Here is a 27,233-nt window from a genome sequence, read left to right on the forward strand (position 1 = left end):
TAAGTTTGGTATGCTACAATCAGCCCTACAAAAAAATCGAAGAAATTTGACCAAAAAATTTACAAATTTGAACTTTTCTGAAAATCTTTATGCAAAATCCGGTTTTCGTGCTAATTTTTTTTTTTTTTTTTTTGACAGCTCGAAAACCCGCCTTACCTTATCTAATCTACATACCTTGAGCAGAACCATGTTTTGACAGCTCGATTGAAAACCGGAGAGTAACAACCCAAAATTGAGTAATTCCAACGATCGTGTAGCATGTTAAATGAAACCACAGACTGATCAGACGTACGACTCAACATTTTTTAGGATATTTTTCTTACTTTTCGGTCGAAATATTTTTAAAAAGGAAAATTTGTGTGGCTGGCCCTATCAATCGAATAATACTGTTTTATCAAACTATCTGATAAGTTTTCGTGGAACTTTAGGACAACTAGCTGATACATTCGTGTTGTTTAGTTTTTGTTTCTCTTTTTCGTTAGTTTTCAGAAAAAATAATAATCAGAAATCAATGTACCTTCAGCATGATTGTTCAAATTGAGTTCATTTTCTGTTGAAAATTCGTCTAGCAAAGTCAATCGATTTACGTTCTTTGAAGTTTAAAAAAACTCCATGTCACGGTATTTGACAGTTGAAATGAAATTTGTCAACAAAAAAGATACACCGAAATTTTCGTTAAGTTGTGAAATCTCAACTTTAAATTTGTTCGACGCACCCTAGCTTTTGTCACCAACTCATCAGGTAATGGCTTCATGCTGAATGTTTATCAATTATGCATTCCGTAAAGTAAGAATGCTGTCGCGAACTGCAACTGACCACGGAAAAAAAAGCTCAATGGTAATCGGTCAAAGGGCACCAAATCCAGCGTTACCACCACTTTATTGATTTGCCTTGAATTGAATGACAACATTGATATATGATATGATATTTTTGGGATTACACCCTTGAATGCGTTAATTTTCACTTTTTAAAAACAATAAAACAAACATTTTCAAAAAAAGAAACCTAAAAAAGTAGCTTTTGCTAAACCACATAAATCTGCAATAAATTTTACTCTGTGAAACAAGCTTAAAAAATATTTATATTATTCATTGCATCTCTTTTATTTCCTACATACAACCACAGATTGACAGTGATTGGAGTATTTGTTTGTACTTTGTTTTGATTAAAAATAGAAGTTTAGAGGGAAGGTACAACATTGCTCAATATCATTTACCCATAATCGTGTTGTTGATTGATATATCGATTGGTTGACACTTTTTTCAACGTCGTTTTGTTTTCGTTTTCTTTTTCGCTAAATTGTTGCATCGAAATTTAAATGTCGTCTTTTTCCTCTTCTTTGATATTTTGATATTGCATTTGGGGTTTGCCGAACTTCTAGTTGTTTACGTGTATTTTTGACATTTTTCACAGTGCGCCATTTTGAAAAACTCAACCCAACAACAAAACACGTTGACATTACAGACCAAAATAATACACTCTCAATGTGCTTTAGAACATTTTAAAACCGTTGTTACTTGATCGCATTTTACTGTATTTTTCAAGCATGGATCTCCCACGGTGGTGTTCAACGTAGTCCGACGTTAGCATGTTTGAGGTTCATCTGTATCGAATAAGTGTTGTGTTTTTTCCTTCTTTTCAAAATATTAAACTCTAGATATTTTCCTAGAAAATATCACCCTAACTAAAGCGATGATCTAAACTAACTGTGTGAATTAAACAAGTCGAAACAATAGCGAGCATCCGTTGCTGAGTATTTAAAAAAAAAACAAATAGTTACTAAATAAAACTTAGTTTAACGACCAATAAAAAAAAATACATAAGCTCGTTTGTTACTATTTAAAAGCCTCCCCTTGCCTTCTCCCCCAACACAAACACACTACCTCCCACTTTGATAAATATAAATATAATTCTGCTTTCAGCGCACATCAGCCGGCTGTTAGTGAAATTTTTTGTTGTAATTGGATTTTAAACTTTTCTCACGTTAACTCTTTTCCGTTTTTCTTTTCATTTTTTTACTCTCATGATAAATGTGCGATTTATGTTTTTTTCTTTCTTTCTTAAACATCTTCAAGCCACATTTAATATCGATGTAGTCTCTTACTAACCATTAAAATGCACCCTAAACTACTTTAATCATAACCAGGTTTCGATTTCGGCATGCCTTTGACGTTTGTTTCCTTTCTTTATTCAACACTTAGTACCAAAATTTCCCAATTCTCACCACATTAGTCTCCCCTACAGAAAAAAAAATAATCTGAAAATTTTAACCCACACTGATAATTAAATGTTACTTTTAATAAATCGATAAATTCTGACTAATGCATGACCAAAAAAAAACAAAAAAAAATATTTTTCAATTATACCAATTTGTTTCTTCTTGTTTTCTTACGCGCATTTGATTATTAAAAAAAGTCGTTAACAAACCTTCCAAGCAAAGCAATCCACAAAAATTTGGCCCCGCTAACGTTTCTTTCCTCTCTCCGACGAACGCTAACGCTAATGCCCAGGTTGACCTGCGGCACATGGACGAACAGACGGGCAGTAACATTGTGAACGTCGGAGTCGATCTGTCCGAGTTTTACATGTCCGTAGAGTGGGACATCCTGGAAGTGCCGGCCGTGAGGTGAGTTTCCTTCGAGCTGTCAGAGAGAACAATAGTGACAGCAAAGCTGCAGCGCCACCAACGGGATTTGATCAAACTAAAAATATGACGTGTGCGCCATCTTGTCATCAAAGCATCTTTGGTTGAATGTCATCGCTATTGTTCTCTCGTGCAGAGATCAGACAAAACCAAACAGAACAATCTCAATTTCTCCCCTTCAGAAACGAAAAGTTCTACACCTGTTGCGACGAGCCCTACCTGGACATTACGTTCAACATTACGATGCGGCGGAAAACGCTCTTCTACACCGTCAACATCATAATCCCGTGCATGGGCATCTCGTTCCTGACCGTGCTCACGTTCTACCTGCCGTCGGACAGTGGCGAGAAGGTAAATTTAAGTTTTTTTTTTCATTTTTCTCTACAATACTGACTTTTTTATTCCACCACAGGTCACGCTATCCATCTCGATCCTGATTAGTCTCCACGTGTTCTTCCTCCTGGTCGTCGAAATCATTCCGCCAACGTCCCTAGTCGTGCCTTTGCTGGGAAAATATTTGATATTCGCTATGATCCTGGTTTCGATAAGGTACAGTCAGGGGGGTGGAAAAAAGACTGATTTCATTTTTTCCCAAATTTGGACTCAGCTATCCACGTGCTTCATATGACAGTGACCGAGTGACATTACGTTGCCTCTTTGTTGATTGACATTGAGCTGGCTTGACACTTAAATTTCACGCAACTGTCAAATTGGGAATTTACAGATTAATCCTACATGTTAATCAAAAGTAACTCAATTGTGAATAACTAATTCGAATCCTACAAATTCTAAAATATTAAATTCTAATATTTCTCATAATTCTAATCATTTCAAAGCTCTACAATCCTAAAATTCTGAAAATATTTTTTTTAAATTCTCTATCATTTAAAATTAAATACAGTGGACTCTCTCGTTGTCGATATTGAAGGGACCGTCGAGAACGGGAGTTATCAAATTATAGAATGAAAAATCAAAGCAATCTGTTTGAAGGGACTGAAAAATTTATTGACAGCTGGAGCAATATTGATATCGAGAAGATCGACAGCCAGAGAGTCCACTGTAGTGCTTAATTTCACAGATTCTAACACTCTTAAATTTAAAAAATCTAAAATTCTAAATTCTAAAACTATGGTCCTTTTAGTAATTTTGGTCATTTTGGCGATTTTAATCATTTCGGTAATTTTGATCATTGCCGAAATTATTTAAATTGACCAAAATCACCAAAAATACAAAAAAAATACATAAATAATCAAAATTGACAAAGTAACCAAAATGGTCAAAATGACCAAAATGATCAAAATAACAAAATTAACAAAATTACCAAAATGACCAAAATTATCGAAAACGAAACTATTGGCACTACGCCCCCCGGGGCATGGCCTTCCTCTAACGTGGGATTTCTGCTCCAGCGCCTCTGACGAGACAGGAGAAACCGGGACCGACGTTTTACTTCACCATCCGATAGAAGCTCAGTGGATAAGGCGGGAATCGAACCCGCGTCTCATAGCATCATCGGGATCGGCAGCCGAAGCCGCTACCCCTGCGCCACGAGACCCACCATTATCATAATTGCCAAAATAACAAAAATGACTAAAAAGATTAAAATGAACATCACACAAATTATCAATTTAATCATTTTGGTCATTTTTATCAGTTTGATCATTTTGGTCATTTTGATCATTTTGGTCATCTTGGTCATTTTGATCAGTTTGGTAATTTTGGTCATTTTGATAATTGTGGTCATTTTGTTCATTTTGGTCATTTGGGTCATTTTGTCAATTTTGGCTATTTTGGTCATTTCGGTCATTTTGGTCATTTCAGTCATTTTGGTCATTTTGTTCATTTTGGTCATTTTGGTCATTTTGGTCATTTTGGCCATTTTGGTCATGTTGGTCATGTTGGTCATTTTGTTCATTTTGGTCATTTTGGTCATGTTGGTCATTTTGGTCATTTTGGTCATTTTGGTCATTTTGTTCATTTTGATCATTTTGATCATTTTGGTCATTTTGATAATTGTGGTCATTTTGGTCATTTTGGTCATTTCGGTAATTTTGGTCATTTTGGTCATTTCGGTCATTTTGGCCATGTTGGTCATTTTGATCATTTTGTTCATTTTGTTCATTTTGTTTTGATTTCAATTCTAAAATTCTAAAATTCTTTGAATTCCTAAAATTACTAAAATTCCTAGAATTCCTAAAATTATCAACGTTCCCAAAAACCAAAAGAACAAATCCTAAAATTTCCAAAAATTGTAAAATTTCCAATATTTTTTATTTTTTTTTTAATTTCCAAAGTTTTTAAAAATTTTAAAACTTCTAAAAAAAATCATAAAATTCCTGACATTTTTATAATTCCTAAAAATTCAGAAATTCCTAAAACTGATAAAATTTCTAAAATTCCAAAGATTCCAAAAACTTCTAAAATTTCTTTAGGTTCCCAAAAATTGTAATAATCCTAAAAGTACTAAAATTCACAAAAACAAATCCTATAAATTGCAAAATTTTCAAATTCCATAGATTTCTAAAATTTCTATTTTTTAAAAATAATTCCTTTAAATTTGTAAAATATATAAAATTGCTAAAATTTGCAAAAAATCCTAGAAATTGCTGATTTTTTTAAATTTCAAAGATTCCCTAAAATTTCTAAAATTTCTTAAAATTCCTAAAATTATTAAAATTTTCCAAAAAATCCTAAAAATTCCATAAAATTCTAAAATTCTAAAGATTCATAAATTGTTTTAAAATCCCAATAATACCGAAAATACCTAAAATTTTTAAAATAAATAAAATTTCTAAAATTGCAGAAATCCCTCAAATTTCTAAAATTTTGTAAAATTTCTGAAATTTAAAACAAATATTATTCCTAAAATTCCTATAATGCCTAAAATTTCTAAAATAAATAAAATTTCTAAAATTCCAGAGATCACTGAAATTTTTTAAATTTCTTGTATTTCCTAAAATTCCTAAAATTTCTATAATTCCTAACATTTCTGAAATTCCTAAAATGCCTAATATTCCGCAAATAATAAAAGTTCTAAAATTCCAAAGGTTCCTTATTTTTTTTTAATTTCTCGAATTTCCAAAAATTCCGGTGAATTGTAAATTTCCAAAAATTCTTAAAATTTCAAAAAATTCCCAAAAATTTTAAAATTCCCTTAAATAAATCCTAAAACTCCTAAAATTCTTAAATTTTTTATAATTATTAAAGTTTCTGTAATTTTCATAAATTCCGTTGAAAAAACCCGATTCAATGTCAATAGACATCACGGTAATGTTAAGTCTCGCAAGCTGTCAAAAGAAGCACGGCGAAAAAGGATAACCAATTTGTAATTATTTTTTTTTATTCTGATTCTGAAATTTGTCAAAAATCTTATTATTTGCAACTGAGTTTATTCAAACCGGTCGGGCGGGTTGCCTACCATCGGGCATATTGGTGTAACAAAAATATTTCCTTTCTCCCTAATCAGTATATGCGTCACGGTGGTTGTTCTGAATGTTCACTTCCGGTCACCGCAGACGCACCGAATGGCACCGTGGGTCAAATCGGTTTTCATCGGTAAGGTTTAATTTTTTTTTTCGCTTTACTTTTAGTTCAATCTAATCAGGTCTAAATGAAATTTGTAGATTTTCTACCCCGATTTCTGTTCCTGAAGCGACCGAATTACATCGAAAATCACAGGTGAGTGTTGCTCTGATGGTTGAAGTTTGATTTTGAATTATTATGATTAAAATTTACTCTAGTCATATGCATCGCGTTCTTTATGCATTCTTTGATTGATATCTTCTAAACATTACTCGAACGATATTCTCCTTTAATCAGCCTAAAAAAGCAAACTTACAAGCATTTGTATACATTTTCTGTCTTTACTTGGCCTTTTGTAGAAAATTGTTACCAAAAGAACCACACGCTTGCTTTTATCCTTATTATTCGACCACCACATTAAATCGCGTAGCTCGTTTTCATAATAGGACATCATCAAAAGATGATCTATCTCCGCTAAGGTATTTATGAAATTTTCTAACTGATTGTTTTTTACTTTTCTCTTTTTTCAATTTAAACTCTTTTCTTCAAATTGAATTTCTTGTTCGTTTACACTGAAAAAAAATATACACTCATATTCGAATTGATTGTCAAAACGAAAAAAAAATCTGTCTTGCAATGATGTGTGATAGGAGTAATTTTCAATTGCATAGCCTGTCAGGAACGGGCCCGTTCGGTGGCAGCTGCCAGATTCACGGTCCCGCCCTCGGGATGCCGCACTCCGAGTCGGAGGAGCTGTCGCTGTCGACGGCGGCCGACACGGCCGTCCCGTCCGGCATCAAGAGTCCCGTGTTCAAGCATCCGCCCTTTTCGCACTCGAGCTGCCCGGTGGAGATGCACCGGAGCTGCTTCTGCGTGCGGTTCATCGCGGAGCACACCAAAATGCTCGAGGACTCGACGAAGGTAAGGAGGAGGGGCGTTCGGCGCGAACCGCAGTATGCGCGCGGTTGAGTGACTCGGATTTTGACGGGAGCGATCTCAAATTTGACATTCATAAGTCGGTTTTGACCTAAAGTACGGTATGCAGATCGGAAGGAACGCGGTCAAGAAATGTTGCGTGTTCTTTTCGTGACCCCCCCAGGAAAAGTTGACAGTTCGGTATGAGCGCGTTTGACGGTGTGCGTGCTTGAGGTTCTTTGCGGGAAAAAATAAAAAAATCAAAAATATTCAAAAGTTAAAATTCAATAGATTAAAAATGTTTATTCAAAAACTTTAAACAACAATTATTAATTATAAACAAAATTGAGAAATCAAAATTTAAAATTTCTTCAAAAAATCAGAAAATTAGACAAACACACTAAAATTATGAAATTATGAATAATGAAATCTCGATTAAATTTTCAAAAGGCCCTATCTGCATAGGAAAGCCATGAGGGATAGGTTGTTTTGAAAATTTAATCTAGAAATAAGGAAATTCAGAAATTAGGATGTTAGGAAATTAGGAAATTTGTTAATTAGGAAATTACGAAATTAAGAAATTAGGAAGCTAGGAAATTTGGTAATTAGGAAATTAAGAAATAAGGAAATTAGGAAATTATGCAATTGGGTACTAAAGCCCTATGTCAATATTTACGTACAACGGTAAAAAACACGATCAATATCATTTCTGATCACTTTTTTTTCATTTCAATGCAAAAAAATAATGACAAGACAACATTGTATACCTGGATTGTATACCCAGAAAAATAAGCTTTATCGCTGTAAACAATAATATCAGCAATCTAAGCTTCATTTTAGGACTCAATTATGTAATAACGAAATAAAGAAATTATGAAATTAGGAAATAAGGAAATTTGGATGTTAGGAAATTGAGAAATTTAGGAAATTTTAAAATTAGGAAATTAGGATATTAGGAAATGAGGAAATCAGAAAATTATTAAATTAGGAAGTTAGGAAATTTGGTAATAAGGAAAGTAAGAAAATTAGGAAGTTAGGAAATTAGGAAATAAGAATGTAAGGAAATTTGGTAATAAGAAAAATTGGTTATTAGAAAATAAGGAAATTAGGAAATTAGGCAATTAGGAAGTAAAGAAATTAGGAAATTAGGAAGTAAATAAATTTAGAAATTAGGAAATTATAGAATAAGGCTGGTACAAATGTTCAAAAGTTTTTCTTAAATTCTTGAATTTTGAAATTTCTGAACTCCACATTTCTATTTCTAGAATTTTGAGTTTTTTTATTTTTTTTAAATTAGAGTTTGTGAATGTTAGAATTTCGGGTTTTTCGTAAAAATATGTTTTCTAATTTCTATATTTCAATTTTCTAAAACTTTTGAAATTTTGACTTGTAATTTCTGAAATTTTTCAGGTTTCGAATTTGTAATTTTTTGAGCTATAGAATTTATAAATTCTTCAATCTCGACTTTAATTTTATTGTTTTTTCAATTCAGCATTATTTTTATTTTAAATCTTCAAAATAAACATTTTAAAAATGGTTGGAATTTCCTTCATATTTTTTTTTGTTATTTGATATTTCTAAAATGTTTGTTTTTCCATATTCTCGAATTTTTATTTTTGAATCATTTGTATTGTCGAATTTCAGATTATTATTGAATTTTTCAGTAAGAAAATAGATATTTGTATGATTATTGTCAAGTTTATTTTCACTCCGGTTTATTTCATTTCGATCCCGCCAGGGTGTATTAATCGGAACAGTGAACTCACAATCCAAAGGTTGCTGGTTGGTACTAGCAATAGTTGGGGACATGTGGGCCAACAGCAATAAAGACAACTTCTATTTTTACTCCGTTTCGACCAAAAAACTAAATCTGCCCTTTTAATTTCAAGATTTTGAGATTTGCCGGGATTTTCTTTTATTCTAACGAATATAAAATTATAAAAACGTTTGTAACTTTCAGTCGCATTCAAATAGTAAAATTCAAATTCTTTGATTTTTCCATCAAAACATATTACAAACAAGCACCGCGTAAAGAAACGTCAAACGCCACTTTCCGTTTCTGTTCCTTTTCAGCTGCGTACCGCTTAAGACAAATCTTTTCGTGACCCTTTCCTTGACCGTTTCTTGGGTGTTTTTTTGTATGGAGTTTTGCGTTCCTTCCGATCTGCATATTAGCCTTAAAAACTGAGTACACTCAACCCCCGGTGGTTGGTCACTTTTTCGTTTGACACTTTTTTAGTTTGTACCCCGTTGGTTGGTCAAAGTCAAACTAAAAAGTGACGAACTGTCACTTTTTACACGACGCTCACGCACAATCAAAACAAACGTTTGGTAGTGTGTGTGAACTCCGTGTAAAAGGGGTGTCAAACTAAAAAGTGACAACAGGTTTGAGTGTAATTTGTCAAAATTGAACAAGGCCATCGAAGTTTTCGTCGTGAACTGCAGTATGCGCAGTTGAATGACTCCGATTTTGACGGGAGCGGTCCTACTCACGAATGAGTACTCAAATTTGACATTCGTGAGGCCAAAACTGAGTGAATGGAGCCCTTCCATTCGAGCAGTTTTTGCTTTTTTCTACAATGTATTTCTTATGGAGCAAACTGTCAAAAACTGCTCGACTGCGGGTGCTCTATTGTCAAAATGGAGTACCCGCAGTCGAGCAGTTTTTGACAGTTCGCTCCATAAGAAATACATTGTAGAAAAAAGCAAAAACTGCTCGAATGGAAGTGCTCCATTGAAGAGTTCATCAAAATTTGAGCGGGTTTTTGTCAAAATCTAACCAATTTCGACATGCTTCTCACCCAGGTCAAGGAGGACTGGAAGTACGTGGCCATGGTGCTGGACCGGCTGTTCCTGTGGATCTTCACGCTGGCCGTGGTGGCCGGGACGGCCGGCATCATCCTGCAGGCGCCGACGCTGTACGACGACCGAATACCGATCGACAAAACGTTCGACGACTTTGCCACCTCGACCGTGGTCCGTTGCCCGCCGCAATAGCAGCCTGCAGGGCTGGTGGTTTGCGGCCTGCTGGCGGCTATTGTTTTCGTGTGCGCCGTCGGAATGAGTGCCTGCGTGGTGATGTACGAGAAGACGCTGGTGGTTCGCGGCAGGTTCTTTTGAGCTGTTCTGGTTTTTTTTTTGAGTTTGGCTCTCTCACTTTCTCTCTGCAGCTGATTTGCTCAATAACACACACACACTACCGTTACTGATTTGTGATCAAAGTTTGAAGGGTTAGCGCGCATCAGCACGAACGCTAGTACGGGTGAGTTCACGCTGAGCTCTGGTATGGCACGATTGGTTCGCGAGGCGGTTTAGGTTTCATACGTCAAACTGCCTGTTTGAGCGCAAAGGCGTTGTCAATGGAGCACCCGCAGTCGAGCAGTTTTTGACAGTTCGCTCCATAAGAAATACATTGTAGAAAAAAGCAAAAACTGCTCGAATGGAAGTGCTCCATTTGAAGCGGATTTACTGGGCTTACTGCTGTAGTGTTGGACTACACAATGAATTGTATTGAATACGGGTATCATCGCGAGAAAAGATTGCAATTATCGACACACAGACACATTTTTTAACCATATTCAATGGCCCCTCCGTAACACTATAGTGAAGTCCCCCTGCATGAGGTAGCAATTTTCATCGTAGTCGAAATTTTTAACAAAGATGTTTTAATCAGAGTAGAAAGAATCCCGTTGCAAAAGGAAAACGCACAACGCACCAAATTCAGTGCGCTTCGCGCCATTGTAGTAAATTCAACCGAAAAAAAAAATAGACCGAGAACTTTTAGCCCTTCTCGCCGTCTGGTGATGTCTTTATGCAATAAAGTAGTTTGCAAAGAAAAAAAAAGAAGTTAGTTTTCGCTAAACCGCGACTAATCTATACATCGAATAATTTAAAATCGACATTTAATGTTTCACAGACAAGCGGACCGCCATGGTTGGCCCGTTTATGCTCAAAAATATATACTTTGCCGTAGCTGTGTTAGACTAAATGTATTGTTTGTTGACTTTGCCAAGCTGGTCATGTTTTTTGCAACTCAGAATAGAGGGAAAAAAAAATAATCCTATTGGTTTAGCTGTCACCATTTTTTGTCCTGTACTGCGAATGACTGAGAAACCGAATGTCAGCGAATCCGCGCGCGACTCAAAAGTAATGAATTTTACACACACTCACAACGGTGTGACACAACACAGAGTACACTGTCATTCTGTTTAATACCGTGCGTCCAACAGCTTTTAATCAAATATGTTTTAGGGTACGTATTGTAGGGAAAAAGGCAAAAAAAACTCTATTATCTAATAATAACATTGATAGTTAACATCTAATGTAAGTCGTACACAACAAAAAAAAAGAAGAAAAAAAAATTCCCGATCGGGTTGGGACTACCAGCAAAAGCAACATTCATAAAACTGAAAACCAAAATACAAACAATAAATTATATATATATGTAATACTCGAATGTGAAACAATTACCGTGGCTCACGGTTCTCTCTCATGAGATCAATATCAGCGCGCAAGCAGCAACACTTAGTTGTCCGTTTTTGTATTCGTTTATAAGTGTTAGGTTGTCCCAAGTTTTACAGGAGAGAATGTATACAATTACTATAATTTTTTGTACAAGAGTATTGTCGACGTTTCTCATTTCGGGAAACTTTAAACGTAGTTATAAAAAAAAACTAGTTAAAACAAACAAACTTTTTAAAGACATTAATTTTCTTCCATTTTCTGTCTTCAAACTTTACTACATTTTACTCTTTTAATTCAAATTAATACTGCCATTTCACAGTGTGACAAAAACAAAATCGGTCACACTTCTCACCGTAGAAATATCTGTCCCTTAGCCCTTAATTTCAAAGAAAGTTCATGTTTAGCGAAAATGATTGTGTGGCTATCCCGAAACTCCGAAGATATTCCTAAAACCAGCATGAGAGTGTAACATGTCATCGGCCAAGACAGCAAAAAAAAAACATGTTAACAAAAAAACAAAACCGTAGCAAACTAGGGTATAATATATTATATATATTAGAAAAAAAGCAAACATTTATAAAATGAAAACAAAAGGTAACAAAACGAGAACATCAGCACACCACACAACAAAAAACACACACAAAATCACGCTCATACAAGTAATAAAAAATATATATTATAAAGAAAGGGAAATTTTAATCAAATGAACAAACGCGCGCGCGCCCGGTACTAAAATATTAATCAAACCCATTAAAAAAACTGCAGACAAACCAAAAAGAAGAGGAAACAAAACTAAATTGTATGAACAAAACATGATAAAAAAAACAAAACAAACATCGGTGTTGGTTGTTGAACAAAATAAAATATGAACCTTTGTTATTTACGTAGTTTGCTTCTTTTTTTATTGCGTGAGAAATTTGAAAGAAATCCATCCATTTTTAAACTGTTATTTTGTTACTAAAACCAATAAATTAAATTTATTGTTGAAATTTACAATAAACTCCAAACTTCACTTTAAACACTCCGTATAAAAAACGCCCTGGAAACGGTCAAGAAATTGGTCATAAAAAGATTTTTCTTAAGCGGTACGCAGCTGAAAAAAGAACAGAAACGGAAAGTGGCGTTTAATGAAGGAGCTATTAGACTATGACAAACAAACTCGCAATTTTTGTGTTTAGAAAAAAATAAAAATATAACTTCAAAACGTCTACAAGTAGAAAATTCAAAAAACCTAAAAATCCAAAACTTAAAAAAATTAAATCAAAAAATGTTTAATTAGAATTTTAAACACAAAAAAAAAAGAATTTTTTTAAAATTAACAAGTTCAAAGCATCAAAAATTCAAAAAATTATAAATTGAATGGTTTAAATATTCAAAAAAAAAATCTTCAATTAAAAAATTAAAACCATTCTAATTTCCAGAAAAAATCGAGTAAAGAAAAGAAATATCAAAACTACAAATTCTAAAGCCTATAGGGATTTTAATTTATCACGATTATCCGAAGTCCTCATCAGTGTTTCACCCCAGATAATTTAATTACGATTTTTTGTATCTTTCTCAAAAAGGTTAGAACCCTAACCCAAAATAAATGATCAAAAAATGTCTGATTTTCTGTAATTTAAGATGGCCGCAGAAGTGGTGGCATTTTATAATTCAGAAATATAGGAATTTTATAAATTTTGAATGTAGGAACTTATAAATTCGAGAATTGTAGAATTTAAGAATTTTTCAAACGGAGATTTTGTTTTAAATTAGAGTTAATGGACACATCAGGGAGGGAGGAGGGGGGGGGGGTGTCTGGGGTGTTTACGATTGTCCATCTTAAACAGAAAAATCGAAATGACATGAAATTTTCACGATTTTTCACCATTCGATTGAAAATGCATTCAGAAATTTCTAGTAGAGTTAGAAAAAAATTAGTGCTATTTTAACATCAATGTTACCTAAATTGGAGAAAATGACAAAAAAGCACTTCCCTAACACGTAAGTGAAGTTCAAGTACCTAAAATGCTTACAATTTTGAAGAAAATCTAATGTTTACCAAACCCGTAATTGAATTTCTAGAACCTATCGATGAATTGAAGCAACATGAACTACGTTGTTCAACGCCATTCCGGTTACATATATATCTCACGGCATGATTTTTTTTCATGAAAAGTTTCTACTAGAATAAATTTAAATAAATACTTTGTACTGTAAAACACAACCAAGACCATTTAAAAAAAACATAATCAAATCAATGTCACTTTCATTAAAGAACTTTTTTAAAAAAATAATTATTTATTAAAATCTAAATTGGATCCTAAAATGAAGCTTAGATAGCTGATATTATTGTTTACAGCGATAAAGCTTATTTTTCTGAGTCCAATGACTCTTTGTACGACCACAAAGAGTTTAAAATGGATTTTTAAATCAATTTTGAATAATAAACCTCGCGGTCCTTCTTGACAGAAATTGTTTTACTTGACAGCTCGTTCCAAGGGGACCATAGTTGATCCATCGAAAAAATGTTGTCTTGTTTTTTTTTTTGCATTAAAATGAAAAAAAAGTGATCAGAAAAGGTTTTTGATCGTGTTTTTTACCGTTGTAGGTAAAAATTGACATAGGGCTTTAGTACCCAATTTTCTTTTCCGTGTCGGCAGTTGCGCCCAACTCGAAAAAGTGTCCCTCGAACTGCTCGAACCGCGCGGGGCTGAAAAAAAAACTGCTCGCCTGACACAAATGTCAAACGAGCAGATTTTGCAGATTTTTGAGCCAGGCTCGCAAAGCCGTATGCAAGTGTCGCAGACATTTGAAACTAGATTCTTCAGCTGTAATTTTGAGATTTTGTTTGAGAAATATTTGATAAAGATCAAACTTATCATTTTGGATGATTTTTTCTAGTTCTTGAAAATATTTTTTGATGCGGCTATCGGCCAAATCAAGCAAAACCCTTTCCCGCAGACATTTCAGCGCCGCCTGCCGCGACTTTTCCCCAAACTCACCTGGCAGCCCTGGCCTCCAGCACCAGCAGCAGCAGCAGAACGTCAAGAGTGCTGAATGTATTAAAATTTGTCGAGTGCCAAAAAAAAAGCGAATCGCGAGTGCATTTTCCTGACTTTGGGTCGCCAAAATCCGCCCCCGAAAGATCGGTTCCGCCGCGTCGCTATGTAGGTCGGTGGCCGCCGGAGTCGCGAACGTCCCGAAACGGCCCCCCGAAAACGGATGGTGAATTCTTTTGTTGTTGGAGTGCCTGCTGCCAGCAGCAGCGTAGAAAGAGGACAGACAGAGAGGGAGGGAAGTTGCTCGTTCTCGCTCTCGCCAACGGTCAGCAGAGGCCGCGCGCCTGGTTCGGTGTGGGGGGAAGGGAATCGCCGCCGCCCTCGGGACAGAGTGGCCGCCACCACCAGCACCACAACGGGGAAGAAGAAGACTGTGTACTGTGTGTGTTTGCGCTGCTGCTGCTGCTGTGGGATAGAAGGTTCTACGACGGGGACGTGCCCCGGGGGAAGTGCGTTGTTGTGTGTGGTGGGTTGCGTGCATGAATGTGGTTCCGGCGCAACGACGGTGACCGCTGTCGTCTAGCGCAGGTTCCGCGGTGGTGTTGAAGTAGTAGAAACGCGCAGAAAGCGGGAGGGGGGAAGAAGTGGGAACCACTTGTGTCCACACACAGAACAGTGCCACAATGACCACCCTAATGGACGAGGACCGCCGCAAGAGGTGAGTGAAGATTGGATCCGTGTGATCCTGGCAGATTAATGACCACCCCCTTCCCCAAACAGGTTGCTGGCGCTGGAGGAGAAGATCCGTGACCCGGGAAGCATCGCCAACATCGACTGCCTGCTGGACACGGTCACGGCGCTGGTGGCCGATTGTGACCACGACAATGTCAAGATTATCAAAAATATCGAAACCTACATTAAGCGATGTGAGTAATTTCGGTTTCTGCTATCTTTTTCGTTAGTATTTATCTTTCCCTTGGTTGAGTTGATTTGGCCACCTAAAAAAAAGAGTAAAATTCACTTTTGTGTATTTCGCGAACACCTTCATCTCTCCTTTGGCCGCTGCTTTATTTGAGTGTTTTTGTTTAGAAAATGACTAATCAATCTCTGCGTAACATCATCGCGTTCGGACGTGCCCTGCTGGCTGCGGGCTTAAGCTGAGCGCATCACTAAGCATGTTTGAAGGGGGGGCTCTTTCTCATCTAGTTAAGAAAACTAGATGAAAAGATTTGTTTACTCCAATCTTATAATTTTCTAGATTTTTTAAATTACCCGAATGATTCTTTGAAAGTTGGAAGACGTCCAAATCCTACTTTAATTCAAATAATAGAAAAAAAATGTCGTTTAAAATTATTAAAGAAAAATATTTCTTTAAATCAAAATTACAACTTCAATACTTCAAACATACGAGGAATTTGTCAAAGATTTCGAGTAATGGCAGAGGAGGGTGACCATCTTACGTCTTAGTAGCCTGTGAATTCTGAAATGGTTTGTTCCGTCATTTTTTTTTTTTTTCAAACCTCCGTCAAGTTAAGTTTACTTTTTTCAAGATCTGAAGAAGGATGTCTTTTGGACATTCCGAAAAAAAAAATCGAATGCGCTGTTAAAAGCTGCCTACAAGATGTTTAAAGAGTGGCAATCCAACAATGCTGGTCGGAAGGCTATCGCCCGATGATGTCGATAATCTTCACTAAAGAACAGATTTTCATATTCTTGAAAGAAGTCGATGGCTCCATTGATTTTCTAAATATTTTTTATGAATCAAATAATTTTGGTTTATTTTTGACTTCTCAAAATTATCATCAGGTCTAAACTATGACAACAAAATAAACAAACAAACTCGCATTTTTTTGTGTATGACGTTTCTACAAAAAGATTCAGGCAAACAAACAAAACAGGCAAACTGTCAAAAAGTGCGAGTTTGTTTATTTTGCCATAGTCTAATACCTCCTTAATACTTCCTTTAGCATGCAAAGCAACTACGTGGCCACACTGCTTGCAATCGATGCAAAAAAACACGATTAATCCTGCAAACAACCGCGTAGCTTCACTGCTCGCAATCGACATGTTACTGTGTAAAGGAGCTATTAGAATATGTGAAAAATAATTTAACAAACTTGACAAATTACTTAACACAACAACTTCGACGAGCTCAACCGGCGGCGTGCCTTCCGATCAACGATGATAAAGTAAGGACTAACATTTATCACTGCTAACATGAAAAAAGGACGCAAAAATTACGATCACGATGCCCTTGTGCTCTGATGAACTTAGCTTGCTGGTTTTCCTGACTAGTTCGCAATAGAAAGCACAGAGATATCAATCAATCCTGCAGAGCATCCGGATGGCCGCTGCCCGCAATTCGACGTTAACATTTTAAAAAGTTTCATGTACAAACCATAAAAAAATCACTTCCCATCTTAACATTGAAGATTGTGTAATGATAACAAACGATGAAAAACTATGCTTTTTGCGATATTTGAACATCCATATTCAATAAAACTTTGTTTAAGTCACTATATTTAAGAAAAATAAACATAACTCGTTTTGAAATCACACACGTCTCTATCACCCTGCTGACATTTGAGAAGCTTTGTTATGATTCGCTTTCCGTCGCCAAACGTACATGGCGTCTTTGTTTTGATGCTTTTTTTTTCGTCGCAAGGTTCATGTAGCCTGTTATTTGACGGATTGACAGGACTATATAAACAGGCACTGCTGTTGTCAGTGATTTTGCTTATATCACTTTATTTAAAATCATTATTAAAAAAAAACTTTACTGAAGTGACTTTTGCTCATTTTTGATGAAAAGGTAGCTTATTAAGAGTACTTCCAAAATATGCAATAATCCAGCAAGTGTCAATATGTACATGATGCCAAGGCTTGGTGATTTTTCACGCTTAAAAACTGTAAATTTCACGGGGACCTTAATTTCAAAAGACACAATTTCACGTAAATTTCGCGGAACGTCAAAAATATTAAAATAACTTTGAATATGGTATGTCAAACTTACAGAAACTACTTTTTATGATATATTATATATTATTTTTCCATATACTAAAAAAATCTTAACTTAATTCGAGCGTGACACAAAAAAAATCTTTTACTAATTTAAAAAAAATCACTTGATTACATATTTTGAAACATGAATGTAAGGCATTTTTCAAAAAAACTAAATTAAAAATCAATAGACAATAGTACTTTAATCTGTAATAAAATCTTCAAAATTTTATTCAAAATTAGAACAGAAAATAGAAAAAATATTTTTTTTAGCTTTTACTGAAGCCAAATAATCAAAAATCGTGAAAATTAACAGGACTCAGAAACAATCTGAAATGTTCCTTAAAGGTGTCTTTAAAGTAACTGTTTATTTAATCTTTGAATATTTTAAATTCTTTTAAAATTATATCTTTCAAATTAAACTGTTATGACGGTGAATGAAAAAAATACTAAATTCAATTAGTTTTCTAAGAAAAATTGATGAACGATTATTGATAGTCTAAATAGCTATCTATTTTCTCAATATTTTTCTATACTCTGATGGAATTCAATTTTTCAATCTATTTTTGTTTGCTCCTCCGGTTATATCATTGACCAGAGGAAAAGAGATAGACGACTATTTTCAATTTGAATGTCACTTTTACAGGATTGGTTGCTTTTAATTGATTTCTTAAAATAAATCAAATCAATTAAAAAAAAAATCTGTGCAATCTTTAAAAATAATATCACAAAATACTTGTTCAATCAATTTTAACAAGTTTAAGTTGAAAAGAAAAAAAATATAAAAAAAAATCCGAAAATATTGTTTTTTCTTTGACTGATTTTTGTTAACATAATTTAAGTATTTGCAGCATTCATTTCTCAGTAAATGTTGTATTAATTTCATGTTATATATGTTTTACTTAACTATTTACTTAAAAAGTTTTTATGAGTGAAATATTTGTTATATTGTTATTTTAAAGAATTGATTTGAGACAATTGATAAATTTCACGGGATTTCACGAAAATCTTGAAATTTCACGGATTTCACGCTGTCCGCGAAATCGTGAAAATTCACTTCCCCTAATGCCTTTTGTAATGTTGCCGTCGAACTGACACTTATTTTAAGGAGGGAAGCTGAATTTCGCTAGAAACTGAAATCGTTCCAAATCACGTTTTTTTTGTCAAATTGATTTTTATTGCATTCAAATTTAAAACATTAAAATCTTGGCAACTTGATAATTTACCTGTGATTTTTAGAATAAAATATAGAAAAAGACCAAATTTAACAGGAAACATGATGAACAAATTTGAAATACCAACCAAATAAATTTCTGGGCAGGCTAAACTCGAGGGGAAGCATACACTTTGGAGTCCCCAGATATTTTCGGCTCAAAGATCAGAAATCACTCACTCATCGCCGGACGAATCTTTCCCGACTGAAGCGCGCAACCATTCGTGAGCGAACACGACTCTGTCCGTCGACCCGAGTCACAAACGAATATGCTCAGAAAGGAGAGAATCTAACAAAATACCAGCGCGGCGCTCTTTTGACCTGCACTGCCACCGTTTCACGTAAATTTGTATTTTTCGTGGTGGAAATCATCGATTTTAAGCAGTTTTACAAATTATCAAAACAAAGCCAATCGCAGACTACTTTGAGTCAGCTATGTCGCGCAATCAGCCTCTCTGAACCATTCGCTATACTTGCCGATTGGAGTGAGAGGGAGAGCAAAGAGAGAGAGAGAGCGAGCATTTCAGTAGAGATTGGTGTGGAAGTGACAAACGGTCAGAGCAGTTTTGCGTCGCGTTAAACTCAATCGCGAGTGAATGAGTCTTTTTGGAGCCCTTGCTGAATTTTTCAAAAAAAGAGCGAACCGCCCTAATTCTCCATACTAACTTTGGAGAAACACTGCTTCCCTCGAGTTGAGCCTGCGCAGTCATTTTTGTCAATTTGTGAAGGTCAGTGTTATTTTTAAGTCTCATGTTGTTGTCCTCATGTTGAAGAGTTTCCCGAAAAATTGAAATTTTAGTTATTTTTAAGTTTTAGCAATTCTTTTTTCTTGTCATATCTAAATTGAGGAAAATTACCAATTTTTAAGATGAACTATTTTATGCATTTTTATTTTTTATTGTTTTAGTTTTCTCTCAGAATCAAAATTATGAATTTTTCCGTTTTTTAAAGCTTTTTTTTCAAGTTTGTTGTTATGTTTCTATTTTAACTAAAATTGTAAATAGTTTTTTTTCATTTATTTATTCGATGGTTGATTTGACATTTTGATTTTATTATTTCTTCCAAAACATTTGTCCATCCGCAGACAAGGAACTCGCCCGCGAAATCAACGATCTGCGCATGAAGCCGGAGGACTTCCTGCCGATCAAGCTGATTGGGCGCGGTTCGTTCGGCGAGGTTCAGCTCGTCCGGCACAAGTCCTCGCGGCAGGTGTACGCGATGAAGCGGCTGTCCAAGTACGAGATGATCACCCGCTCGGACACGGCCTTCTTCTGGGAGGAGCGGTACATAATGGCCCACGCCAACTCGGAGTGGATCGTCCAGCTGCATTACGCGTTCCAGGACGCCAAGTATCTGTACATGGTGATGGACTACATGCCGGGCGGGGACATTGTCAGCTTGATGAATATCTACGAGATTCCGGAGAAGTGGGCCATTTTCTACACGATGGAGGTCGTGCTGGCGTTGGACACGATCCACAGTATGGGCTTCATCCATCGGGACGTGAAGCCGGATAACATGCTGCTGGACAAGTACGGTCACTTGAAGTTGGCCGATTTTGGCACGTGCATGCGGATGGGCCCGGACGGGTTGGTCCGGTCATCGAACGCGGTCGGAACGCCCGACTACATCAGTCCGGAAGTGCTGCAATTCCAAGGTGCTCAGGGTGGTTATGGGCGCGAGTGCGATTGGTGGTCCGTGGGTATCTTTCTGTACGAAATCTTGATCGGCGATACGCCCTTCTACTCGGACAGTTTGGTTGGGACGTATGGGAAGATTATGGACCATAAGAATTCGCTGGAATTCCCGGGGGACGCCCAAATCAGTGAAAACGCCAAATCGCTCATCAAGGGCTTCCTGACGGATCGGACGCAACGGCTGGGACGGTCCGGAATCGACGAGATCCGGAATCATCCCTTCTTCCAGAACGATGTGTGGACGTTTGAGAATTTGCGCGAATCGGTGCCACCGGTCGTGCCGGAACTGAGCAGTGACGACGACACACGAAACTTTGACGAGATCGAAAAGAAAAACAGCGTCGAAGCAAACTTCCCAACGCCGACGACCTTCTCCGGTGATCATTTGCCGTTTATCGGATTCACCTACACCGGAGACTACCAGCTGCTGAGTGGAGGATCGCAGGACAACGTGGACAACAAGACCACATCGATAACGGGATCCCATCGGAACCATCACGTACGGCACCGGTCGTCCAACAATGCCGAACTGCTCCGGATGGAGAACATGCTGCAGCGCGAACGGAACACGATCGAAATGCTCGAAAAGCAGGAGCGGACACTCCGGCAGCAGATCGAGCTGATCACCCAGCGCGAAACGGACATTCAAAACTTGGCCAATACTTACGAGAAGGAACTCACCATGCTCAAGCACAACTTCCGAGAGATGAGCCGAAAGGCGGACAGCGAGCAGGAAGCCCGCCGGAAGACGGAAGCCCAGCTTCTGGAGACAAACAAACGCCTGGAAGAGGAAAAGAGCAAACGAACCCGCGAAATGAACAACAATCAGCAGTACAACGACAAAATCAACGCGCTGGAGAAGCAGTTGACCGACATGCAGGAAAAGTACAAGAGCGAAACGGAAGTGAGTCAAAAGCTGAAGAAGCAAGTGGCCGAACTGCGTCTCAGCAAAACCGACGTCGAGCAGAAGGCTTCGGATCTGGCGTCGATGCTAGCCGGGCTGCAAGCCGCTCGTGACGCTCTCCAGCAGGACGTGGCCGATCTACAGACCCGTCTGGCCCAGGAACGCAATGCGCGCATTCAAATGACGGAGCTGCAGAAGGAACTGGAAGGGAAGCTGCACTCGCTCGGTGGCGATCTGGAACGGTCCGTAACGCGGGAACAGCAAGCCCTCGAGGACAACCGCTGCCTGTCGGATCGGATCTCCGACCTGGAGAAGGAGAACGCCTCGATCGAGTGCGAGCTGAAGGCGGTCCAGAACCGGTACCACCAGGAAGTGCGCGCCCACCAGGAAACGGAAAAGTCCCGCCTGCTGAACAACGAGGAGGCCAACATGCAGGAGGTCAAGGCGCTCCAGACGAAGCTGAACGAGGAGAAGGTGGCACGTCAGAAAGCCGAGCAGAACTCGCAGGAAAAGGAGCGCCAGATATCGATGCTGTCGGTGGACTACCGGCAGATCCAGCAGCGTCTGCAGAAGCTCGAGGGCGAGTACCGGCAGGAGTCGGAGAAGGTCCTGGCGTTGCACAGCCAGCTCGAGCAGGAGCAGAGCAAGAAGAGCACGCTGCTGTCGGAGCTGAGCCTGCAGAGCTCGGAGGTGGCCCACCTCAAGGCGAAGGAGATGCAGCTGGTCAAGGAGGTGCAGCAGTTCCGGGAGACGAAGCGCAAGTACGAGGAGGACATTGTCAAGATCAAGAACGCCCACAACGTGGACATTTTGCAGGTGGGTTTGCAGTTTTGGACTGGACCTTGGGTTGTAGATACTAACTGTTTTTTGCTTTCAGATGAAGGAACTCCAGGATCAGCTGGAGGCCGAGCAGTACTTTTCGCGGTTGTACAAAACGCAGAGCAACGAAGTTCGCGAAGAGCTGGAGGAGAAGACGCGCCAGATCCAGGACCTCGAGGAGGAACGGAACTCCGTGCTGCACCAGCTGACGTTGGCAGGGGCGCGGGCCGATTCGGAAGCGTTGGCCCGCTCGATAGCCGAGGAAACGGTGGCCGACCTGGAGAAGGAAAAGACGATGAAGGAGCTCGAACTGAAGGACCTCATCACGAAGCACCGGAACGAGCTGTCTACCAAAGAAGCGGCTCTCACGACCCTCAAGGATCTGGAGACGGAGCTGAGCAAGAAGCTCAACAACAAACTGTTTGAGTTGGACGATCTGGCCCAGCAGAACCGCAAGATGCAGGACGAGCTCGGACAGCTGAAGAGCGAACAGGCCGAGATGGAGAAGCTGCGCACGAAGCTCAAGACGGAAACGATGCTGAAGCAGCAGGCCGTCAACAAGCTGGCGGAGATCATGAACCGAAAGGACAACAACCTAACCGGCGGCAGCAAGCAGAAGAGCAAGGTCAACTCGGCGGCCGATCTGCGCAAGAAGGAAAAGGAGAACAAACGCCTCCAGCAGGAGTTGTCAGTCGAGCGGGCCAAATACGACGAGCTATGCCTGAAGCACAACGACACCATCAGCCAGTTATCAAGGGAAATTGATGTGAGTACTTTTTTTGATTTCGATTGACCGATTGTTACAAGATTCTCCGAATCCTTCTCTAGATCAAGACCAAGCTGCAGATGGAGATCGAGTGCAAGGCGACCGAGATCGAGCACCTGCAGATGAAGCTGAACGAGACGGCGTCGCTGTCGTCGGCGGACAACGACACGCTGGAGGCGGCCGACGCGGCCAACCAGCCGGACGCCATCTTCGAGGGCTGGCTGAGCGTGCCGAACAAGCAGAACATCAAGCGGTACGGCTGGAAGAAGCAGTTTGTGGTGGTGTCGCCCAAGCGGATCATCTTCTACAGCTCCGAGGTGGACAAGCAGAACACGAGCGATCCGCTGCTCATCATCGATTTGAGGTGAGTGGTGTCTTCAATCCCGTCGTAATTAGACTCTTTCTAACCGAATTCCTCTTGAAAAAAAAAACAGCAAAGTGTTCCACGTGCGGCCGGTCACGCAGGGCGACGTCATCCGGGCCGATCCCAAAGAAATCCCGCGCATCTTCCAGCTGCTGTACGCGGGCGAGGGCGAAGCGCGCCGGCCGGACGAGCAGCAGCAGCTGGACGTGAGCTCGTCCAAGGCCGACGAGCGGCCCCTCACGCTGCAGTACAAGGGTGAGTTTTTTTTCTTGTTTGTTTACAATGCGTACCCACAAATTTCCCCCCTTTTGCACTCGACTGCTCGACAAACACGTGCTTTGTGACAGTTCTCGCCGCTGTCACTGTCTCGTTTGACGTTTGTGCACCGTTAAGCGAGTTTAGTCAAGTTTGGTTAGATTTTAGTCAAATCGTGTTTAACCATCGCTTTCAGGTCACGAGTTCCTCCAGATCAGTTACCACATACCGACGACCTGCGACCTGTGCCAAAAGTCCCTCTGGAGTGTCTTCAAGTCGTTGGCCGCGTACGAGTGTAAACGGTAATGTTGTTTTTTAATGCTTCTTGCCGTCGTCAAGCTAATCATTTTCGCCCCCCAGATGTCGCTTCAAGCTGCACAAGGAGCACGTGGACAACAACAACCCGCTGGCGCCGTGCAAGCTGCACCACGACCCGAACTACGCCCGCGAGATGCTGCTGCTGGCGACGTCCAACGAGGACCAGAACCGGTGGGTCAGCCGGCTCTCGAAGCGTATCCAGAAGAGTGGATACAAGGCCAACTCGACGAATAATCTGGGCGGGGCGGGAGGAGGGGGAGGTGGGGGCGGTGCCGGCGGTAGCACCGGAAGTAGCAGCAGTGGCAACGGCGACGGAAGCAAGATATCGCCCAGGTAAGTGTGGTCCTATGGTGGCTTGGTGGTGCTTCTTGTGTAACTAACCCGAATCTCGACTAATTGGGGTGTTGTTGTTTCTCTTCTCCACAATCAGTCAATCGACCCGTTCCAATTACAAGCCGTACGCTGTGAATGTGCAACGGTCCGCAACGCTTCCGGCCAATGCGTCCCTGAAGCAGCAACAGTAACAACCTGGTCAACCTTCCTTCCCTACAGGTTCTCCTGAACATTCTAACACCACAATTTTTAAACTGACAATAATTCGATCGTGTCCTAATCAAAATGTTGGTCAAAAAATGCTCACAAAAAGGGAGGGCGAAAATTTCTATTGTTCTACCCTACACACATTACCTAGTAATCGCGATCGTGGCCAACAGCTCAAACTTCATCAGCAATTTTCGGCTAAACCAATAGTGAGAAAACAAAACAAAAAAATGGCACCGAACAAACTAAAAGAATACACACTCCCACGCATTTAACTACTGAATAGGCTTGTTGTTTTAACCAATTGTTTTTATTAGCTATTACTCACTTACACGAGAGAGAGAACAATGGGAGAATGGAGAGAAATACGCAACAGTAAAGCTCTACGAAAGAGAAGATATCAAGTGCTGTGTTGAGAGAGAAGCAGAAAAGAGAGAGAATTGAAAGAGATGTTTTATAATGATTTATATACAAAAAAGAAACTTATACAATAACAATCTGTTTGTGTACTTGAAAGGGGGGAAACCCGTTGGTTTCGTAGCTGGACTAGCGTCGACTCGACAGACTTGCTTAAAGTAAGACTAACACCAACCTACAAACGCTCACGCACGCACGCAAATCTATTGTTTGTTTTTGTTTCGAGGGCTTCTTAAACAAACACACACAATACTGGAGACATTCCTGTTTTAATAAACCCCTTTTTGTTTTAGCTTTTCGTTGCAACCCCTTTTTGCTGCAGCTTTTTTTCCTTTTTAAACTGACTGATTTTTAACCGCTATTGTTCTCGCCTACTGCTACCTAACCTAAAAAAACTAACATTTCCAAAAAGACACGCAGCTCGTTTCGCTTTCGGACCTAGCAACCTTTTGTTTTTTTTTTTGTTTTGTAATTTTTAAACTCGATCAAGGGAGGCAACGACATTCGACTATTAAGACGTTTACATACATATTTAAAAGAGAGAGGAGAGGGAAAGAGAGAAGAAAGTTGGGGGAAAAGATTAACATGTTAGCATTCGTTCTAGTGTTTTGGTTAATATTATTATTATTATTATTGCTGTAGTAATCTTACTGATAAGAGGAAAAGAAAATCTTCTAGTTAGGATTTGAATTATGATGTAATATGGAAGCAACAAAAAAGAAAGGAATTCAAAATTCCGCTTAATAAAGCACGATGAAGAGAGAGGATAAACTTATTCCACGGGGCAGCTCTTTTCCGTTTTACCCTGTGTTCGCATGCAGGGGGAAGACAAAAGTGTGACGGTCGTTAGCTTATTATACATAAATAAAGTCTAGACGTTAGCGCTAGATTTGAAAATATTTAACAGAAAGGATATTTTTTATTCAACCAACTTTTAATTGTATAGCAAAAAAAGAAATAATAAGAAAAGAAATGTAACAAATTCCATTACAACAAAACACAAGTGCCTTTTAAGACGTAACTGTCGCAAGATGCGGAAATTTCATTAGCAAGAATGCCAACAGCAGCAGGAGGAGAAGAAGAAACAATAAAACATTTATTAAAACGCAGAAAACACGTGTAACGAAACAAAAAAAAAATAAGGATCCAGCAAAAAAAGTATAACCAATAAAGTGAGGGAGAAGCATTTTTGCTTCACAATAATTGGCTCATCGAATAAAAACATTTGTACATTACTTATAAACATCGATCGTGTTGTTTTTTTAAGCTCTAAAATGTGCCGAAATTAATTCTTTGTTAATTTTAGGATGATTTTTAGCTGATTGCCACAGGCTCAAGATGGTTATCAAAGAGTTAAACAATTAAAACGGAAAGTTTATTTTGACAATCTTGCAAACGAAATTTCCCGAAATGGTATACGACCTTCATATCAAGCAAAACAATATAAATGGGTCAATGTAGATTTGTCAACACATAGTCTATATCCTGCTCACTTAAACAAAAAAGCTACCGAAATTCCCAAATCGACCAAAATGACAAAAGTAAAATGACAAAATGACAAGACCAAAATGACAAAATTAACCAAAATTGACGAACAAAACGACCAAAATGGTCAAATCGATCAAAATAGCCAAAATGTTCAAAACTACGAAAATGACCAAAATGGTTAAAACGGCGAAAATGACTAAATCGACCAAAAACGATCAAAATGGTCAAAACTACCAAATCGATCAAAATGGCCAAAACGACCAAAATTACCAAATCGACTAAAATAGTAGTAACGATCAAAATAACCGATTCCAAAATCGACCAAAATGACCAATACGATCAAAATGGTCAAAACGACGAAAATGACTAGATCGACCAAAACGATCAAAATGGTCAAAACGACCAAAACTACCAAATCGATCAAAATGGCCAAAACGATTAAAATGGTCGAAACGATAAAAACGACCAAAATGGTCAAAACGACCAAAATGGTCGAAACGATCAAAACGATCGAAATGGTCAAAACGACCAAAACTACCAAATCGATCAAAACCAAAACGACCAAAATGGTCAAACAACGAAAATGACCAAATCGACGAAAATGATCAAAACGACGAAAATGACCCAATCGACCAAAATGGTCAAAACGGCGAAAATGACTAAATCGACCAAAAACGATCAAAATGGTCAAAACTACCCAATCGATCAAAATGGTCGAAACGACCAAAACTATTAAATCGACCAAGATGGCCAAAACGATCAAAATGGTCGAAACGACGAAAATGACTTAATCGACCTAAACGATCAAAATGGTCAAAACTACCAAATCGATCAAAACGACGAAAATGACCAAAATGTTCAAAACGACGAAAATGACCAAAATGGCCAAAACGATCAAAATGGTCAAAACGATCAAAACGACCAAA

At 38.4% G+C, this 27,233-nt stretch overlaps 2 protein-coding genes across 6 annotated transcripts in view; both read left to right on the forward strand.

The window, feature by feature from the left end:
• Positions 1-10,436, forward strand: part of LOC6044332 (acetylcholine receptor subunit alpha-like) — a 36,162-nt gene extending 25,726 nt beyond the window's left edge. For 3 of the 5 annotated variants that reach the window (XM_038254035.1, XM_038254028.1, XM_038254055.1), the window contains 8 exons: positions 2,511-2,626; positions 2,827-2,995; positions 3,057-3,193; positions 6,111-6,199; positions 6,268-6,322; positions 6,526-6,645; positions 6,838-7,087; positions 9,887-10,436. In XM_038254035.1, coding sequence (XP_038109963.1) covers positions 2,511-2,626; positions 2,827-2,995; positions 3,057-3,193; positions 6,111-6,199; positions 6,268-6,322; positions 6,526-6,645; positions 6,838-7,087; positions 9,887-10,078 — 1,128 coding nt within the window. In that variant the 3' untranslated portion in view covers positions 10,079-10,436. Of the gene's footprint in view, positions 1-1,125; positions 1,191-2,510; positions 2,627-2,826; positions 2,996-3,056; positions 3,194-6,110; positions 6,200-6,267; positions 6,323-6,525; positions 6,646-6,837; positions 7,088-9,886 lie in introns of all 5 variants that reach the window. The other 2 variants (XM_038254048.1, XM_038254042.1) reach the window with 2 other exon arrangements.
• Positions 10,437-14,539: 4,103 nt separating this feature from the next.
• LOC6044331 (rho-associated protein kinase 1) lies at positions 14,540-26,060 on the forward strand. The gene is made up of 9 exons (XM_001861826.2): positions 14,540-15,244; positions 15,307-15,452; positions 19,824-22,156; positions 22,218-22,925; positions 22,988-23,289; positions 23,360-23,544; positions 23,741-23,846; positions 23,905-24,195; positions 24,293-26,060. Exons 1-9 carry the CDS (start codon positions 15,210-15,212, stop codon positions 24,384-24,386), a joined length of 4,200 nt encoding a protein of 1,399 aa, XP_001861861.2. The 5' UTR covers positions 14,540-15,209; the 3' UTR covers positions 24,387-26,060.
• The last annotated feature ends 1,173 nt before the right edge of the window (positions 26,061-27,233 follow it).

Source organism: Culex quinquefasciatus, chromosome 1, assembly GCF_015732765.1.
Source record: "Culex quinquefasciatus strain JHB chromosome 1, VPISU_Cqui_1.0_pri_paternal, whole genome shotgun sequence".
Classification (NCBI taxonomy): domain Eukaryota; kingdom Metazoa; phylum Arthropoda; class Insecta; order Diptera; family Culicidae; genus Culex; species Culex quinquefasciatus.

What these genes read in the sequence shown, in the direction of transcription:
- LOC6044331 (XM_001861826.2), top strand. Translation starts at nt 15,210, where the DNA reads ATGACCACCCTAATGGACGAGGACCGCCGCAAGAG. An exon ending in AGTTATCAAGGGAAATTGAT is followed by an intron (nt 22,926 to 22,987) that starts GTGAGTACTTTT and finishes ATCCTTCTCTAG; the next exon opens with ATCAAGACCAAGCTGCAGAT. An exon ending in CCTCACGCTGCAGTACAAGG is followed by an intron (nt 23,545 to 23,740) that starts GTGAGTTTTTTT and finishes CATCGCTTTCAG; the next exon opens with GTCACGAGTTCCTCCAGATC.